This window comes from Lampris incognitus, chromosome 16, assembly GCF_029633865.1.
Source record: "Lampris incognitus isolate fLamInc1 chromosome 16, fLamInc1.hap2, whole genome shotgun sequence".
Classification (NCBI taxonomy): domain Eukaryota; kingdom Metazoa; phylum Chordata; class Actinopteri; order Lampriformes; family Lampridae; genus Lampris; species Lampris incognitus.
The window spans coordinates 30,004,674-30,024,682 of record NC_079226.1 but is presented as its reverse complement, the minus strand read 5'-3'; the positions used below and the strand labels follow the sequence as shown (position 1 = coordinate 30,024,682).

The window sequence follows — 20,009 nt, the reverse complement described above, 5'->3', positions numbered from 1 at the left end:
TCGTTGACTGAGTTTTTGGTGTCGTCGTGTGGAGTGCGGGGAGTTGTGTCGAGGGTGTCTGGCTGGGAGAGCTGGCGGTAAATCGGCTGGGGGAACATGGTCTGATGGGTCCTGTGGGCCCAGGGTCCACGGCCTTGCCACGATCTGTGCCTGAAGAGGAAACACCGAGGGCAGTCTTACAGGATGTGGGAGCAGGGCAGGCTAACCTTACTGCCGGGACACGCAGACAGTTAGGACAGTCATCCTGGCTGGCATTCTTTCCCTTGGACAGTAATTTTTTTGTTTAGCTTAGATATACGTAGTATGTGTTAGTTTGATATATGCGTTAGTTAGGATATATGTGTTCTTGTAGTTCTTGTAGTTTTTAGACGTGTTTTTGTTTGTGTTGCAGTGCTGCGGGCTGGAGGAAATGGTATTTGGTTCATTTCATGTACACAAGTATAAGAAACAAAATGATGAATAAAATCTTCCTGATTCCTGACTACTGTTGTAAGAAAACTTCAGTCTGACCCTCTTGGTCATTTTAGCAGCAGTGGTTCAGAGTCTGACCATCAGTGGAGTCCAGGCTGAAAATGCAGGCGATAACTACTGTATGGGTGTATATGATGATCCCTAATTGTTCACACAGTGATGGAGAGTTGTGCATAAAACCTCCCTTTACTCAGACTGCATAGAAACTGTTATGTCATGTATGTGTGTGTGACATATACAGTACAATAAACTGTATGTCACACAGACACCACCCATGAAGATCGCCCCAGGTTAAAAGTGGTAGTGAAACTACAGACACATTTGCATGAATATCTCACAGGGCTCAGTGTCCCTAAGAATAAACCACCTCTGTCTGCAGATGTTCAACCACCTACAGTGAGGATTTATTTCCGACAGTGGAAAAAAGAGAACCAGATTTGAAATGTGGCAACATTTTTCTTTATTTTTTTGCATCAATACTTAATTTCTATGTCACAACATTTGTAGTTGATCTCAGCAACGAGTACAGAAAAAGAGCAAAGCTAATCTATTACAGACACATATTTGATGAAGTATTTCTAATCGAACCTAAAGGCAAAGTAATAGCTGACATATAGACAGGACCTAAACAGACTTTGGTTAAGGGGACTCTATAGGAAGATTTCATCTGTATAGAGATTCACTACTGCTGCCTCTCTACTCTGAACAGCTGTCAGGGTCCAGGGTTTGAGTGACAGACGTCTGACCGTTCAGGGTGGCCTCACAGCTCACTGAGCCCGCCTTCTTCCACTGGTCTGCAGGGAGGCTGAGGGTGCTGCTCCACCTGTAGTGTCCGTCACTCCCCAGCTGCTCCAGGCTGTCTGACACCCCTGAGGTCCTGCTGCTGCCCCCCACCTTCCAGCCCAGCCTCCAGGCAGAGGGGAAGCCCCCGTCGGCCATACAGACCAGTGTGGCACTGCCCTGCTGCAGCTCTACTCTGGAGGGGGGGAGGATGCTCAGGGTGGGCCGCACCACCCCCGCTGCAAGATGAGACCACAGAGAAGAAGAGAGAGACAAATGAAAGACAAATGAGGAGGAGCGAGAAAACAACATGATCTTTAGTAAATGGACAATATCTAAACCCTCAGGAAATATCTCTTACATGGCAGTGGATCAACAAAATGGAGGAGAGAAGGTTGATGAATAGATACAGTTTCTACATTCGTCTCTGTCTCTTTCACTTCCCTTTCAACTCCTCAAAACCAATGAAGCAAGAAAAGTATCGACTTGTGTTAAAGACGGAGGTCAATTTAAAAACATCTAACCGTTAATTCCAGTCTTTATTTGTGTCTTAAAAGTTGCAGACCAATTTTACAATGACCGTTGAAATGTTAGAAATATTTATAATGACCCAATCTGCTAAAGAGATGCACTAAATGACTCAATTCAAAAATAATAAAAATCAAATAATTAATTTAAATGGATCAAATAGAAATTAAATATTTCTATTCCACACTGACTTCATTTATCAACTAAAATCCATTATTGTCTTCATTGTCCTAAAAGACTCTTGAAAAGTTAAAAATTTATAAATATCATGTCGACATGACAAATAACAGTATGCATTTACACACAAATATCTGATTTAAATGATGTGTTTTGTTCCATAGAAAGAAGAAATCTCTCAAACTTACAGTCAGCGATGAGTTTGGTGCCTCCACCAAAAGTGTTCCACAGTGATACAGACTCATTCAGAGGCCGTACAAAAACCTCATGAACTTAACACATGCATCCTCAACTAAAGACTTCACTGCATAAAACCTCTTTTTCAACAGGACATAACAACAACACTAAATAGGTCCCTTGACTGGTTCCTTCAAATGACTTTTACAATCCCATTCAAAAGAAGAAGGAATTTAATTGATTCATCTTTAACGATGATGATTTTGGTGAATAAAGAAATTAGACTTGTGTTGTCCTGCAAAGACGCTGATCTTTCAACATTTTTTACATTTGTGGAAACTCTTAGATGCTTGTATCTTATATTACATTACATTACTATCATTTAAGTGGCACTTTTATCCAAAGCGACTACAATCTTCTGTCACGAGGCGTAAAGTATCTATATCTTCTATGTTTACTGTGGCAGAAGTCATACCGTATGGACATTTCATACCAACCTGAACATTAAGCCACCTCATTCCAGATATAATAAATGAAGTCTTTTCAAGTATTTCCAATAAATACAGTTTGTTCCATGCAGAGACATAGCCATGTAATTATTCTCTCTCATGTGGTTTGCTCTAGATGGTTGTCAGTGAGCTGAGACCAGAGAGATCATTTCCATAGAGAGGAGGCTTTGCATTGTCAGCTGACCCTCCAGCGCTCTGAGAAGCTTTATAGTCCTGTGAGTTCAACACTGTAGGACCCACAGCTGTCAGTCAACACAACAGAAACCACACCAACCATGACTCTCTCCATCTTCCTCATCTGGACACTGCTCTGCTGCTGCCTCATAGGTGAGCTTGGTGAAAGAAAAGTAGGACATACATTCAGTATTGTTTCTGCTTTAAACCTAATTATCTATGTGCATAACTGTTATGAAATAAATATTTTGTTTGTGTTTGTAGGATCCAACAGTCAGGTGACTGTGACTCAGCCTCCGGTAGTGAAATTTACTCCAGGATCCACTGTCACTCTGAACTGTAAAACCAACCCAGATGATTCCCAAAACAGTAATGGTGAACGTCTGAACTGGTATCAACAGAAAACTGGAGAAGCTCCAAAGCGCCTAATAAAGCTTGTAAGCCAACGTGAATCTCAAACACCAGCTCGGTTTAGTGGCAGTGGAAGCAGGACTGACTTCACTTTGACCATCAGTGGAGTCCAGGCTGAAGATGCAGCAGTTTACTACTGTCAGAGTTATCATTATATAAACAGTGTCAATGAGTTCACACAGTGATTCAGAGCCGTACAGAAACCTCCCTCAGTCCGTCTGCATAGACACTGACCTGTTACAGCAGGAACCTGCTGCAGCTGCTGAAGAGGAAGAAACTCTGACACAAACCACTGAACACACAGCTCAGTCTCACAAGCCACCTCACTAAGGAGAAAAACAAATTCTTATACAACGTACAAATGTATAATCTACCTGCCCAAATTCATTATTAACACATACTGCATAAAGCAACCAACCACGGGGCAGAATTCACATACATTGCTCTGTCATATATCAGTAGAGAAGTCGTCTTTTACACCTGAATCAGAAAAGTGTGATGGTTAATGCAGACTCAATAGAGTCAAGAATCTCACCTGTTAACTGATCAAGCAGTCGTTTCTGGAGATTATGTGTTGACGTGATCAGTTAACTGCCTTTTTCAGAAAATGTGACTGGATGATTTTTCTGGGAACATTATGGACACATTTCCCCAACTGAGAACGATAAAGCACAGCTCCATCAAGGGAAACCAACCCGGATCTGCATCAATGCAGACAATAAAAATGGTGGATAGTGCAGGCTTTTGTGTTAACCTAATCAGTATTAAATTCATTAGCAGCAAAGCTCTTTAAACCAGATGTGGGTATGTGTCCCAGTCACCACTCTCTCGCCTCCTCTGGTCGATCAGCATGCCTGTTGAGAAGGAAGCGGGAGCTGGGGGGAATAGCGTGATCCTCCCATGCACTACGTCCCCCTGGCGAAACGCCTCACTGTCAGGTGAAAAGAAGTGGCAGGCAAATGCACATGTATTGGAGGGGGCATATGGTAGTCTGCAGTCCTCCCCGGATCGACGGACGGGGTGGAGCAGCGATTGGGATGGATCAGAAGAATGGGGGTAATTGGCCATATACAATTGGGGCAAAAAAGGGGGAAGAAAATGGTGGATATTCAAGGCTTCAGTGTTAGCTTTAATAAATATTAAATTAATTAGCAGCAATTCTCTATAAATATAGGTCACAGTTATTCCCACCAAAGAGCAAGGGGATCTTAAAACCACCACCTATTAAAAAGGACAGTGTCACTAGCTGAAATTGGGTAATTAAAACACTGTTAGTTTGTCCTCCCAAAATAAGATTGACCACAGGGCCTCATGCACTGTCATCAGGTGAGGGATGCTCATAACGGGTCATGTGATGTGTTGCACCTTTAAATTAGTCCCAGATTTTTAAGCCTCCATACCAGGGGCGTAACCACGGGTGGGCCTGGCCTGTCACAGGCCCACCCATTTCAAGCCCAGGCCCACCCAATCACGCTGGCTTACAAGCACGTAGGCCGGCCCCTTTTACGTACGTAGAACTGCAAAATCTGAGCGCGCATACCATCACGTTCTGTATTTTTCACTGCTGCTAGCTAGCCAATAGCCAACAGTTAGCCATAACTTATGGAATGGCGAAACAAAGTTCAATCTTCCGCTTTTTTAAAAAGCCACGGATGGAGAGGAAGAAAGCACACCTGCTCCAGCACCGACTGAGCCGCCCAGTGAGAGTGAGATACCGCCGGAGAGAACGACAGAGGAGGCTACAGCTTCTCCGTTGCAGGCAGCTTCTCCTCCCCCCTCTGACGACGGTGAGACGATTCCCTTGACCATGCCACCGCCAGATTTGTCTGCTGTGGATGAGCCACCCACGCAGCCTAAATTAGTGTTCCCCCCAACCAACATTTCAGGAAAATTACGTTCTTTTTCCCATAAGTGGTATGAAGAATTTAAGTGGCTTGAATACAGCTCAGCAAGGAACGCTGTTTTCTGTAAAATGTGTAGGCATTTCCCCGAGCCCCATATGGAAAACACGTTTTTTCGAAGCGGGTTTGTAGATTGGAAGCACCTCCGCCAGGCATGCTCGAAACATCAGGCTAGCAAACCCCCCCCCCCCCACTGTATTGCACTTGGTAAATTTGAGGGTTCGGAATGGACCGTTTTCATTCAGGCACTGCGTCGTAAAGTGGAGAGGGGTCAGTGTTACCCATCCCTCATTGAAGTGCTGGACAGCTGCAACTCTGACGTTTTCCCAAACATTAACAGACTGTTAAGGGCAATGATCACCATTCCCCTGACTTCATGTACTGTTGAAAGACTCTTCTCCACTACAGGCCGTATCAAAACATGTCTAAGATCTTCCATGCTAACTGCACGCCTCAACAATCTATCCCTGTTGTCCTTTGAAAGGGAACTTACTGACTCTTTGGACTATGATGAAATAATCTCGATCTTCAACGCTCGCCCTCGGCGTCTACACATTGTGCTGTAAAACGTGTACTATAGGCCTATAGCTTACATGTTGTGTCATGATCTTTTAGACTGTTTTCCTCAGTGATGTTTAAATGGTTGTGCAGAGCCTGGCGAGAATGACTGGGGTGGTATTTGTTTAAGTGTTTTTTTATTAAAGTTTTAGTATGTTTCTTGGTCACGTACTAAAAACCTGTGTTATGTGTTTACTGCTGTAATGTGTTCGAATTTGCGTCTTGTTTGAAGGATTATTGCTGGAAAATTTTGGCCCACCCACTTTCACTCAGGCCCACCTAAAAAAATATTCCTGGTTACGCCACTGCTCCATACGTAATAATCTGTAAACTAAATCCTTTATGAGAACTTTATTTACGTATAAATTGAATATTTTAAGCCTCCATATGTAATAATTTGTAAACTAAATCCTGTTTGAAAACTTTATTGACATAATTGATACGAAAAAAATATTTTTTCAGCAAGTCAGGAATGTGTGGATAGCTTGCGTTACTTTTACTTCTCTTTGTTTCTTCCAAATGTCGGTAAAAGGCAAAAGAATCCATGATATCAGGGAGGAGAAGACGCTTTTCAACAGAGTCGTAAAATGATAGCGGTGACCGGAAGTAGACGCATTTTTGCGCATCGGGTTTCTGGGACGGACCGGGCAATGACAGACGAGCATGTGTGTTTACTCCTCCGTGAAATGTACGTGATGAGCCGGTATTCCTGCCCTTACAATGGCAGCGCCAACACGCTCCTCCTCACCTCCTCCTCATCCTCATCCTCACCCTCACCCTCACCCTCACCTCTCCTCCTCCTGTTTCTCAAAGCGGATGTGTGTTCGCCTTCACGTGAGACACCTGTTTTGCATGAGTGTTGCGCTTAACTGCGAGGGCACAGTATAAGATGCTCACATCAAGACTGCGCTGATCTGTTCTTGTGTGCACATTTTCCCAAACTGTATCAGGATGATGACACCGATGTTTCTGCTGGCCATGTTGGGATTCTTACTGCAAGGTGAGAATTTGAGACGGAGTGTAACTGGGCAGTTTCACTGTGCAGATATCCTGTGTGGTACATGTATATTCATACTGCCTCCACTGTATACTAGTTCTACTTAGGGTGTCGCCTCTCTTCTGTTATCTACTCCACTAGTCCATATCACAGACTTTCAAAGAAATGTGTCCTCACGAATCATAGACTAGTCCTCCTCTTATTTCAGAGTCATCCGCCAGCCAATTTCTGACTCAGGCGGACAAACTGAAGTCCGTCCCTCTCGGACGGACCGTGTCCATCACGGCCACGGGGAGTTCAGATATTGGTGATGACCTCAGCTGGTATCTACAGAGACCCGGACAGGCTCCCGAACTCCTCATCTACTCCGCCACAACTCTCAACTCGGGAACTCCGCGCCGATTTAGTGGCAGTAGATCTGGTTCAGATTACACCCTGACGATCACGGCGTTTCAGGCTGGTGATGCTGGGGATTACTATTGTTTTGGCTACCATGGTAGTGGTGTGTTCACACAGTGATACAGAGCCATACAAAAACCTCCCTCAGTTTGACCGCAGCCCCCTGCAGCTGCAGCGGGTCGGAGATCATAGGTTCACTCAGTAGTGAAATTCTGGCACAACCACGAATACATAATAGACTTTATGCCATAGATAGTAATACTGAAACACACTGACTTTTTAACATGTAGTTTTTAACTTCAATATTAACTGAAAATGAATTTAACAATTTGTAACCACACATGTTTACCAGTTTTTCCAGTGACAGAAACAAGGTTTGAAACACATGGCAGTAATTCTGTTATAAAAACTGATGTTATTATTACTATTATTATTATTATCATGATTTCAGCTTGATATGATTATTATTGATAATTATTATTGTTGTTATTATTGATTTACTTTAATGTAAGACATTATTCAAATACGTTTTCATATCGAAGTATTATGCTAACTAGATTAATGCTAATAGTTAAAATTATTAATAATTAATATTGATATATGTATTAATTGTTTAATCAAAATTGATATTATTTAAATACGTTTTAGTTACAAATACTAATATATTGAAGCAAAATGTAAAATGAAGTTTGGAATGAAAAAGCCACATAGAGGCATGAAGGTTTCAGAAATTTCCAACATTAATCCAAATAAACATTCAAAAATTGAAATGAGCAATAAAAGAATGGTCATGTTCTAAGTGTTGCCCAAATATTATCCAAAGGGCTTAAACAACAGTCCTCTGAGCAAGGTTTTATTTATTTTTCACAACCCTCAATGAAACACAGATAGCATGAGTATTGTGTGAATTCAAAATAAAAGCTAAACTTGAATAAAAATGATTGAAACAATGGAGGCCTACTTAATCACATAAAAAGGAGAAATCTCAAATGTACACGTTGCCTGTTTACTGCAACCGTCAATGTAAACCATGCTGAAAGAAAATCACTCAGTGACTGACCAAAAACGAAATGGTTTACCCAAAATTGTTCATCAAATCACACAGTTTTACATCTACAAATGTGTATACAGTTTTATTTTTCATATCAAACATAATGTATGTGTGTTAACAATAAAGGTCAATTAAAGTAAAAATAATAGAGGGCAATACATGTAAGCCAAATAAAGTTAATTTAAAGTGTGGTAACATGTTACTTCTAAGTATTTTCAAAATAAAATAAAATAAATCGTGGCTGCAGAGATATATCCATGTAATTTTTCTCTCTCATGTGATTTGTTCTAGATGGTTGTCACCAGAGAGAAGTGTACTGTTAATCCAGCAAATGAGCAGCAGCTTGGACATGTCAACACTTCTAGATGACTGTCTACAGTGGACAATAGTACACTCACAGCAGGATTGTTTGTGCCATTGAATCACATCACCTGTACACAATGTTTGTGTTCACCTTTCTAAAGATTGCTACAATTTATAGTTTGCTGTTTAGCTGTCTTGCCAATGTTGACACACCTCATTGACAACACAATCCAATCATATCGTAGTACTTTATTGTCTGCAATTATAATCTATTTTCTTGCACCAGTTTCATTCTCTGCCACACACAGAGAGAGAGAGAGAGAGAGAGAGAGAGAGAGAGAGAGAGAGAGAGAGAAAGAAAGAGAGAGAGAGAGAGAGAGAGTGTGTGTGTGTGTGTGTGTGTGTGTGTGTGTGTGTGTGTGTGTGTGTGTGTGTGTGTGTGTGTGTGTGTGTATGTGTATGTGTATGTGTATGTGTGTGTACAGTGGTACGGTGGATAGCGTTGTTACATCACAGCAAGAAGGTACTGGGTTCGAACCCCCAAGGTTGTCCAACCTTGGGGGTCATGCCAGGTCATCCTCTGTGTGGAGTTTGCATGTTCTCGCCGTGTCCACATGGGTTTTTTTTGGGTGCTCTGGTTTCCTCCCACATTTCAAAGACATGTAGGCCAGGTGAATCAGCCATACTAAATTGTCTCTAGGTGTGAATGTGTCGGCCCTGTGATAGTCTGGTGGCCATTACAGGGCGTCTCCCCAGCTGTTACCCAATGACTGCTGGGATAGGCTCCAGCATCCCAGGACCCCAACTGGGATAATGGGTGGATGGTTGTCATCAAAGGTGGTCTGACAGCATGCGGAAGCGGGAAAGGGTAAGCTAACTGCTAGCCCATGTAGACCAGCAGTTCCGGTAACTCGGAGGGCGGTGGCTTTGCTTGTCGTTGACTGAGTTTTTGGTGTCGTTGTGTAGAGTGCGGGGAGTTGTGTCGAGGGTGTCTGGCTGGGAGAGCTGGCGGTAAATCGGCTGGGGGAACATGGTCTGATGGGTCCTTTGGGCCCAGGGTCCACGGCCTTGCCACGAGCTGTGCCTGAAGAGGAAACACCAAGGGCAGTCTTACAGGATGTGGGAGCAGGGCAGGCTAACCTTACTGCCAGGCCACGCAGACAGTTAGGACAGTCATCCTGGCTGGCATTCTTTCCCTTGGACAGTAATTTTTTTGTTTAGCTTGGATATACGTAGTATGTGTTAGTTTGATATATGCGTTAGTAAGGATATATGTGTTCTTGTAGTTCTTGTAGTTTTTAGACGTGTTTTTGTTTGTGTTGCAGTGCTGCGGGCTGGAGGAAATGGTATTTGGTTTCATTTCATGTACACAAGTATAAGAAACAAAATGATGAATAAAGTCTTCCTGATTCCTTACTACTGTTGTAAGAAAACTTCAGTCTGACCCTCTTGGTCATTTTAGCAGCAGTGGTTCAGAGTCTGACCATCAGTGGAGTCCAGGCTGAAGATGAAGGAGATAACTACTGTATGGGTGTATATGATGATCCCTAATTGTTCACACAGTGATGGAGAGTTGTGCATAAAACCTCCCTTTCCTCAGACTGCATAGAAACTGTTATGTCATATATGTGTGTGTGACATATACAGTACAATAAACTGTATGTCACACAGACACCACCCATGAAGATCGCCCCAGGTTAAAAGTGGTAGTGAAACTACAGACACATTTGCATGAATATCTCACAGGGCTCAGTTTGGCTAAGAATAAACCACCTCTGTGTGCAGATGTTCAACCACCTTCAATGAGGATTTATTTCCAACAGTGGAAAAAAGAGAACCAGATTTGAAATGTGGCAACATTTTTCTTTATTTTTTGCATCAATACTTAATTTCTATTTCACAAAATTTGCAGTTGATCTCAGCAACGAGTACATAAAAAGAGCAAAGCTAATCTATACAGACACATATTTGATGAAGTATTTCTAATCCAACCTAAAGGCAAAGTAATAGCTGACATATAGACAGGACCTAAGCAGACTTTGGTTAAGGTGACTCTATAGGAAGATTTCATCTGTATAGAGATTCACTACTGCTGCCTCTCTACTCTGAACAGTGGTCAGGGTCCAGGGTTTGAGTGACAGACGTCTGACCGTTCAGGGTGGCCTCACAGCTGACTGAGCCCATCTTCTTCCACTGGTCTGCAGGGAGGCTGAGGGTGCTGCTCCACCTGTAGTGTCCGTCACTCCCCAGCTGCTCCAGGCTGTCTGACACCCCTGAGGTCCTGCTGCTGCCCCCCACCTTCCAGCCCAGCCTCCAGGCAGAGGGGAAGCCCCCGTCGGCCATACAGACCAGTGTGGCACTGCCCTGCTGCAGCTCTACTCTGGAGGGGGGGAGGATGCTCAGGGTGGGCCACACCACCCCCGCTGCAAGAGGAGACCACAGAGAAGAAGAGAGAGACAAATGAAAGACAAATGAGGAGGAGCGAGAAAACAACATGACCTTTAGTAAATGGACAATATCTAAACCCTCAGGAAATATCTCTTACATGACAGTGGATCAACAAAATGGAGGCGAGAAGGTTGATGAATAGATACAGTTTCTACATTCATCTCTGTCTCTTTCACTTCCCTTTCAGCTCCTCAAAACCAATGAAGCAAGAAAAGTATCGACTTGTGTTAAAGACAGAAGTCATTTTAAAGACACCTAACCGTTAATTCAAGGCTTTATTTGTGTCTTAATTTCGTCTGGCATGGGCTCAAAAAAGACATGAGACTGGGCTGGCACCCGCGTGGAGTGTCACTGCTCTAAAGTGCATCGCCACACCAGAGCCCCCCTGGCACAGTTCCCGGTGCCCAAAAGGAGGTTCGACCACGTAAATGTGGACCTAGTGGGCCCCCTGCCTCCCTTCCACGGTTTTACTTACCTCCTCACCATGGTGGACAGGACCACTCGATGGCAGAAGTTGTACCACTGTCATTGACAATGTCCATTGACATAGTCTGGGCATTCATTGGGACCTGGGTCACCTGGTTTGGCACCCCATCTGACCTCTCCTCGGCCAGGGGCTCACAGTTTGCGTCTGAGCTCTAGAACGCAGTCACAGAGCATAGGGGTGAAGCTCCACTGCACCACAACGTACCACCCGCAGGCCAATGGGTTGTGCGAGTGGTTTCATCGCTCTATGAAGGCCGCTCTTTGGGCCAGCCTCAAGGATAGCAGCTGGGTTGACAGGCTCCCATGGGTCATGCTGGGCCTCAGGACTGCCCCTACGGAGGACCTCCAGTCCCCGTCCGCTGAACTAGTTTATGGACAGCCACTGCGGGTCCCAGGGGATTTCGTCCCCAACACCATGGTGCCGTGGTCTGCAGCCCATCAATGGACCATGCTCCTGGATAACGCAAGAGCTTTCGCACCAGTCCCCACTTCACAACATGGCCTCGCACAGTGTCACATCCCCGCAAGTCTGCAGTCGACTCAATATGTTTTCATCCACCACGACGCCCATAGTGGACCCCTGCAGCCTCCATATGGTGGGCCATTCTGCGTCCTGGAGACTGAGAAAAAGCACTTTGTCGTGGAAGCAGACCAGAGCGCATTTCATTGGATTGCCTCAAACCAGCTCACCTGGACTTGGACTGACCTGTTGGTCTTGCCCAGCCCCACGGCGGGGGCGCCCTCCTACCCTGCACCCACCCCCCAACAAAGCCCCAAAGGTTCCTCCACCTGGACCCCCACGCCACTTCAGGGTCCCTCAGGCCCCTCCTGTGGGCACCCCAGCCTCCACACTTGTACAGCGAAGCCATTGCAGCCGGGCCATCTGCCCTCCTCCACGTTGACTTATGGTGAATTCTAGGGGGATGTATGTAGCGGACTCTATGGACATAATTCCCCATAATTGATTCTGGTCGCTTTAAGAAAGTGTTTCTGGGTGAACAGGGTGACCTATACATCGATGTTGCTGGGGCTGTTGGTTTTGGACAGAGAAATAAAAGACACACACGTTCGTGTACTCAGTGAGAGAAATTGTCCATCTCTTCTTTCCTGCAATTTCCACAGTACCTTGATTATGTGAGATACAGGGTGAGGTCGTATGAGAGAGCTCCTCGAATGTTTTTGTGGTAAAGAACATAGACATGTTGTAGTATGTGGTGGAGTCAGGAGATGTGGGAAGGACAACTGCAATGCAGAAAATTGTAAAGTGGAGAAAGGGAAGGAAAGTGCCTGCACTGCAAGGGAAATCATGATAGAGCGATATATTGTTTTGTTAGCCATAGGATGAAGGCCAGTGGAATTTGTTTCTGGTACATTTTACACTCTGCAGCACAATACATACATGGACAACAACAGACACTTCACATATTATCACGAACAATACAGTTACACAATAACAGAAATAAACATATCAGGCATAACAGGTGAATGGTGGTATTTATGCCAATGGCGGGTGAGGAGGGGACTACAGAGAGGAATTCAGAGTCTTAACGGCTAGGGGGAAAAAACTTTTTACAAAGCATTTAGTTTTAGTTGACAGTGACCTGTAGCACCTCCCTGAGGGAAGGAGCTGGAAGAGGTGATCTTCCCTGCTCGCTTTACAGTCCGGTTCGTATGTAGAGATTCAACTGAGGGGAGTGGGTCGCCTATGATTTTTGGAGGCCTTGTTGACAATCTGCTTAATACAGCCGAAGAATTATCACAGAATCAAAGAATCAGCACAGTCTCCAAAAGAATTAAGGAAGAGAAAGTGCATAAGATGAGAGCAGAAAAGGGATTGTTGTATGCTGAAGCTGCTAAAATAATGGATAGAAACGAGAATGGTGTGAGACAAGAAGCTAAGGAGGACAAGTCAGTCAAAAAGCATGTTGAGTTTTGCTTTTATCTGAGAGAATTGTGTTCTGCACCTGCAAAGGTAGCTTAATGTGTTTAAACTGTTTATCTTGTGTAGTACCACCACCTTGCGGTAGTTGATGTACAAGGTCGTTTCTTGCTTGTTTAATTCCTGTGTGCGGCGGATTTTAGCAGCCAGGCTTCAGGAAGTAAACTTTTTTTGTAATAAACTTTATTTACACAATTGAACTTACACAATGGTCACAATTTCGACAAGGCAGTGCATGCTCGAGGTATTGATAAATCATAATATATAAAAGAAAATACATAAAAGAATAAAGAAATCAAATAAATGCAGACATAAACAAAGTTAAATAAAATAAATTACAAATCGAGTTCATTACATAAAGCTCTAGTTTTCACAGCTTTTGAGTTTGTGCAGAATTTGAGTGTGTCCAGGTAGGATTTTAAGTAAGACATGAAAACAGCAAGGTTGGGTTTCTGTTTCGCAAATTTGCTGGCATGTATGTGGAATTTTGCTAATAAAGAAACGACATACGTTTTCTTGACAGGCATTTCATCGTTAAAGAGACTAAATAAAATGAATTAAATTTTGAGTTTGCGCTGAATATCTAATTTTCTGTTTAGCAACAGATTACGGTCATACCAAAAGGTTTGACTAAAGGTACAGTCCCAAAAAAGATGTTATAGTTTAATTTGTGTGGTGACAGAATGAACAATGTGGATCAACATTTAGCCTATATTTTACAATAACAGAATTAACGGGATAACACCTGTGCAATATTTTTAAAGACACCTCTTGCACCTTATTTGAAACAAAATAGTTTGTGGGCAATAACCATGTTTTTCCCCAGTCTATAGCAATATACAAATTATTCCAAACAAAAACAGAAGCAGGTTTACTTATTGTGCCCCTCTGGATTATTTCCCTTATACATTTATTATTAGTTTTTCTACTTAAAAAAGGATCTGAATTCACTATGTGTAATTCTGGTGGAGTAGTTTGAATGACAACATCTCTGGTTGACGATGACAACAGAGATTAATACCTGATGGAATAGCATCGAAGACAATAGTGAATTTTCTAGGAAGTACAGGAATGCTATATTCTGATAAGAATTCACTATATGTAAACAGACCTTCCTTGTTAAACAACTGACAGACAAGGAGTCTGCCGTTATCAACCCATTTCTTAAAAAGCAATGATTTGTGCTTGAAACATATATCCTGGTTATTCCAAATGTAGTATTTGTGAGGGGAAAATTATGTTTGTATACCAAGGACCAGCTGTTTATGAAAATTGGAGAGTTTTGTACGGAGCTCTTCTATATTGTATATCCAAAGGAGTTAAATCAAATGCAACTGGACTTGGTATATATATTTCACGGATATATACCAAGTCCAGTTGCACTTGATTCAACTCCTTTGGATAACCATGACCTGGATGAATGAGAACATTCACAGACATTTCTATATTGTAATTACATCTTAATATAAAATTAAATCCCCCAATGCGTCAAGTACATATGTTGATATAAAGTTCAATAAGGAATTTGGATTTGTCAAATATCGTTTGATCCATTTAATTTTAAAAGTGGAGTGTAGAGTATGAAAGTCTAAAACATTGAAACCACCATTACTGAGCTTGTTAATCATTACATTTTGTCGAATTAAAAGAGATTTACTTTTCCATATAAAATCAAACAAGGTCTTATCAATTTTTGTACATATATCTTTTGAGACACTGAGAGCTGAGCTAGCATAGACAAGTCTAGATAGACCTTCAGCTTTGGAGAGCAAGACTCGTCCAGCTATGGATAAGTCTCTCTGAATCCATAAATTAAATCTCTGCCTCTAGTGAAGAAATAAGTGGATTAAAGTTTTCACTCATTCTTGCAGTTTGGTCTTTAACAACGGTGACCCCCAAGGCATTTAACTTTACATTTTACAGGAATTCCTGAAACTTCTGCATCACTGCAGGCCTTGATGGGAAGCAATTCACATTTGGATAAGTTAAGCTTGAGACAGAAGCTGCAGAAGAAGTATCAAAGAGTTTAACTGCAATATCAATTTGAGATTTATCCTGTAGAAATACAGAGTTGTATCTTCCGCTAGCGGACTCGGAGAGATTATCCTTCCTGCTATCGAGATTGCTTTTAAACTACTCTTTTTAATGTAATAGGCTAAAATTTGCATGGGAAGTAAAAATAAATATGCGGAGATGGGACATCCATGATGGATCCCCCGTTCTGTTCTAAAACTTTTTGTAGTTCCATGAGGTAACTTAATTGAACTATTCCCAAAAGCATATAAAGTGCGTATTGATTTTTTAAAATGTTCTCCAAACCCAAATGAATTAAGAGCTTTGAGCATAAATTGATGCTCTACAGAGTCAAAGGCCTTGTGGAAATCTAGAAAGAGAATGAAACTATTGTCTAGTACTAAATCTAAATAGTCTAAGATATCAAGGGCGAGTCTTATATGATCAGTTATATCTACCAGACATAAAGCCATTTTGAGATTCATCAATAATGTAATTCAGGACTTCCTTTAATTTATTGGCTATACATAATGCAATAATTTTATGATCATTTTTTAGCAATGAAATGGGACGTCAATTTTCCAATATTAGGACATCTTTCTGGAATCCTGTTCCCCCTCTTCAATCCACTTAGCCCTTGGGCGTATAAACGCTCCTTTGGCTTTGCTGATGTATAACTGATCTAGTTTCATTTGCAGTGTTTGCAATTGTGCTCTTTGAACCTCAGACATGTTTTCAGGCAATATATAACATAAAGAACGTATTTCACCAATCAAATCATTTTCTTCCTTTTTCCTATCTTTTTTAATATTTGCACCCATTTCCATTAAAAGTTTCCTTAATTCAAATTTTAGAAGCTCCCAATATTTTTCCATAAGCGGTTTCATTTTCTGCCATTATGAGGTACTCAATTATCTTATTTTTAATAAGTAAATTTAGGGATACATTTAGTAATAGTATGGGCGGCACGGTGGCGCAGTTGCCTCACAGCAAGAAAGTCCTTGGTTCGAGCCCCGGGGTAGTCCAACCTTGGTGGGTCGTCCGTGTCGTCCTCTATGTGGAGTTTGCATGTTCTCCCCGTGTCTGCGTAGGTTTCCTCCGGGGGCTCTGGTTTCCTCCCACAGTCCAAAGACATGTAAGTCAGGTGAATTGGCCATAGTAAATTGTCCCTAGGTATGAATGTGTGTGTGTGTGTGTGTGTGTGTGTGTGTGTGTGTGTGTGTGTGTGTGTGTGTGTGTGTGTGTGTGTGTGTGTGTGTGTGTGTGTGTGTGTGTGTGTGTGTGTCGGCCCTGTGATGGCCTGGCGGCCTGTACAGGCGGCCTGTCCAGGGTGTCTCCCCGCCTGCTGCCCAATGACTGCTGGGATAGGCTCCAGCATCCCCGCAACCCTGAGAGCAGGATAAGCGGTTCAGATAATGGATGGATTTAGTAATAGTAAATTATTAAGCTTCCAATAAGCAGGAGTCCTTTTATTTACTCCATGTGATGACATATTCAAATTCAATAGAATGGCTTTATGGTCTGTTAGAGGTGTCGGAATAATTTCAGCTTTACAATGTGAGTAGGATAAAGAATCTGATATTAACCAAAGACCAATTCTTGACTGTAAAGAGCCAGACTTGTTTTTCCAGGTAAACACTTTAGAATTGGGGTTGTAGACTCTCCATATATCAATTAAGCCTCTCTCATTCATAAAGTCAATTATAAGAGAGTTTTCTTTTTGTCTACTTGGCCATCTGTCGACTTTATCATTTACAGTAACAATGAAATCTCCACCCAAAATAATTGTCATATCAGCGAATTTTCCTAAAAGAGCATCTATATTTGTACTTAAAAGTTTCAAACAACTCCTTTTTTTCCGTAGTACTGTTATAGCCATAAACATTACCAATCAGAAAAATCTGAAGAACCATAAAAGCGTAGTTGTTACGGCTCGCCCACCCCGCGCCGTGGCCCGCCCACCCCGCGCCGGCAGCCAATCAGCTCGTCAGGGCCGGGCTTAGCCGTCAGGGCTGGGTTTAAGTTTGGTGGCCTCCCACGCGCCCGTTGTCAATTCGTGTTGTAACCTCCTCGCAGTAGCCGCTACTCTTCCCTCACGGTCCTTTTCTCTACGAACTCATCCCAGCCCTTGGTTTATGTTTTCCCTTGCAAAGTTTCCCCGTGGAAGTATCCTGCCGTGTTCCCGTTTTGGATTACCCGCGAGTTTTTCCCCTTGGACTTTCCGTTTTTGTTGTCGCTCATTGCCTTCCTGTGTTTGACTATTTGTACGCGTAAGGAATAAAGCACGCCAGTTTTCGGCTAACCCCATCTCTGTCTGGTGTCGTGCGCTTGGGGTCTTCCACAAACCCTAACAATAGTGTCCATATGGGTCAGCTTGAGTAAGGATGAGCTTACCACTGAATTTGTGCTTAAGAATTAGTGTTCCTGCTGAACGCGTGCATGTGACATCCGCAAGTCTTCCCCCATTGTGATCTCCAAAAGGTATAATCTTCAACAACAGAATGCGTTTCCTAGATCAAACAAAGGTCAGCATAAAAGTTTTTGCATAAAGAAATAATGCCTTTCGTTTAGTAATGTCTCTTAAACCTCGAGCATTAACTGAAAAGAATTTTATAAAAGGAAATTATTAAGCAAAACAAATGTCACTGTAGCCTGAAAGCTGGCTATATGCAGAAAGTAGAACGTATCCTAGCTGAAACCGTATGCGAGCATCTGATCAGTCAGTGTATCTCCTCGTAATCTACAAAGGCTCTGCCTCCGACAAAGTAGGCAATCTTCTCCTGACGGGCTTGCTGGATTATTGGCCACAATCAGTTCCGTTTTTCGCGACCGGAGTGAGATCCTCCTTGAAGCGGAGATTTCTTTGCTTCAGGTACTTAAGAGTGTTTGGACATCTTCCAGACCATGTCGCGAAAGCGCATCATAGAAAACTGAAGGACGATATCGCGGGCTTGTGCTTTGGCTGGGTGTTTTCTACCAAGCCTGTGAACCGAATCAAATACCGGAAACTTCTCTTTATAGCCTGGAGCCACGTTTTGGCATGTCGATCACCTTCATTCGCACCTCCTCCCCTTCTTCTTCAGGGAGACCACGTAGGCACAGATTCCACCTCCTTTTATAGCCCGCCAACTCCAAAACTTTGTTTTCCAAGGACTGGATTTTTTTCTTCGGTTTTGCTGACTCTATCCATTGTATTGTACCTTTTATAGCTTGCATGTCGGCTGAGAGGAAGTTGATTGAAGATTTGAGTTCCTCAATGGATTTCTCAATCGAAGAGCCTTGCTCCCCAATTGGAAAATCGAAGACCCTCGCTCCTGGATAGCTTGCTTGATTGAGCACAGCCACGATGTTGTCTGCCGTTTCTTGATCCATTTTCCTTTTTTTGAGAGGCGATTTTTTGGGGGGAGTACTATACTGATCCACTCCCCATTCCAGCTGGTGCCGGTAATGCAACAAATCGTTGTTTGCCAACCGCCAATAAACCAAACCAAAAAAAAAGAAAGGGGGGGGGGACACACGATGATGATGGGTGCATGGAAAGTGTCCACAGCCCTGGTCAATATGCAGGTTGTTAGTTAACGACTCAATGGAAACAGCTCTTAACTAAAATCCCAAATTTCAGCTTTAAATTACTGTAAACTACTAAGACACGTTAGCTCCTAACTAAAGGGTCTGACTGTTATGTATGCACACATCGACAGTGCTGCATTTGATTTGGTGCTGTTCTATTGTGCTGGGATCGATTGGTGATGCCTGCGGGCTCTGGGTTGTTTGATCGGGTCTGCCTTTGAGGCTGTGTCAGTCTAAATAAAGAATGCCACGGAGAGGTTGTGTCGAGCGACAGCGCTGTGTCCTGACGTGATTTAAAAATACAATATTGGCGACGAGGATGGCTGATATCTCTCTCCCACCACCTGCCCCCTTCCTGGCATTACCGGGCGAGCCTCCGGTACCATGGACTCGCTGGCTACATAGTTTTGAAAATTACATCATCGCCTCAGGGCTCGACGACGTGAGCCAGGCTAGGAAGACGGCTCTGTTGCTACACTGCTTGGGAGCAGAGGGTCATCGTGTGCTCGGGACTCTGGGGAACGTCACAAACTTTGCCGAAGCTGTGGGACTTATGATCACCCATTTCGCTGCTCCACAGAGTGCCCTCCTTCGGCGATTTATATTCCGTCAGCGACACCAACTGCCTGGTGAGTCTGTGCGGCAGTACGTAGCTAATTTGCGAGGGCTAGCTAGCTCATGCAAGTTTGGCGCGCTTCAGGACGAGATGGTTCGCGACCAGCTAATCGAACACACCAACAACGCAAAGGTGCGTGAGACTCTCCTGCTGGAAAAAGACGGTCTGCTGCTGTCCAGAGCAATTACCATCGCACTACAGGTTGAGGGAGCAGCTGAGTGTGCTGCTATGCTAAATACACAGCAAGTGGCCACCTCCAGTCAAGCTGCCAACGACTCCTCCCTCTACTCACGGCTGCCCCTCGGGACGCAACCCAACCAGAGCGAGGCGGGCGCCGACTCCACTGGGGACGTCTTGCAACTGCAACGACGGCGTTCTCGGCCCCGCCCTCAACAGTCCTGTGGTAACTGTGGGTCTCGGTCTCATGTTTCAAGGGCTCAGAACTGCCCTGCCCGTGGCCAGACATGCCGTAGCTGCGGTAAGCCCAATCACTTTGCCAAC

The 20,009-nt window shown here is 43.4% G+C and overlaps 1 protein-coding gene and 2 gene segments (V, D, J or C); 1 reads left to right on the top strand and 2 right to left on the bottom strand.

Annotated features, from left to right (window-relative positions):
• Positions 1–925: 925 nt before the first annotated feature.
• LOC130126048 (immunoglobulin lambda constant 6-like) lies at positions 926–2,619 on the bottom strand. The segment is given in 3 exon segments: positions 926–1,490; positions 2,145–2,228; positions 2,592–2,619. Coding segments are annotated over 3 exon segments (435 nt in total).
• A 268-nt stretch (positions 2,620–2,887) lies between these two features.
• On the top strand, positions 2,888–7,408 carry LOC130126047 (uncharacterized). The gene is made up of 5 exons (XM_056295419.1): positions 2,888–2,969; positions 3,081–3,408; positions 6,500–6,506; positions 6,590–6,686; positions 6,892–7,408. The coding sequence occupies exons 1-5, from the start codon at positions 2,918–2,920 to the stop codon at positions 7,200–7,202; spliced, it is 795 nt and encodes a 264-aa protein (XP_056151394.1). The 5' UTR covers positions 2,888–2,917; the 3' UTR covers positions 7,203–7,408.
• Positions 7,409–10,334: 2,926 nt separating this feature from the next.
• LOC130126046 (immunoglobulin lambda constant 6-like) lies at positions 10,335–18,694 on the bottom strand. The segment is given in 2 exon segments: positions 10,335–10,859; positions 18,523–18,694. Coding segments are annotated over 2 exon segments (495 nt in total).
• Between the last annotated feature and the right edge of the window lie 1,315 nt (positions 18,695–20,009).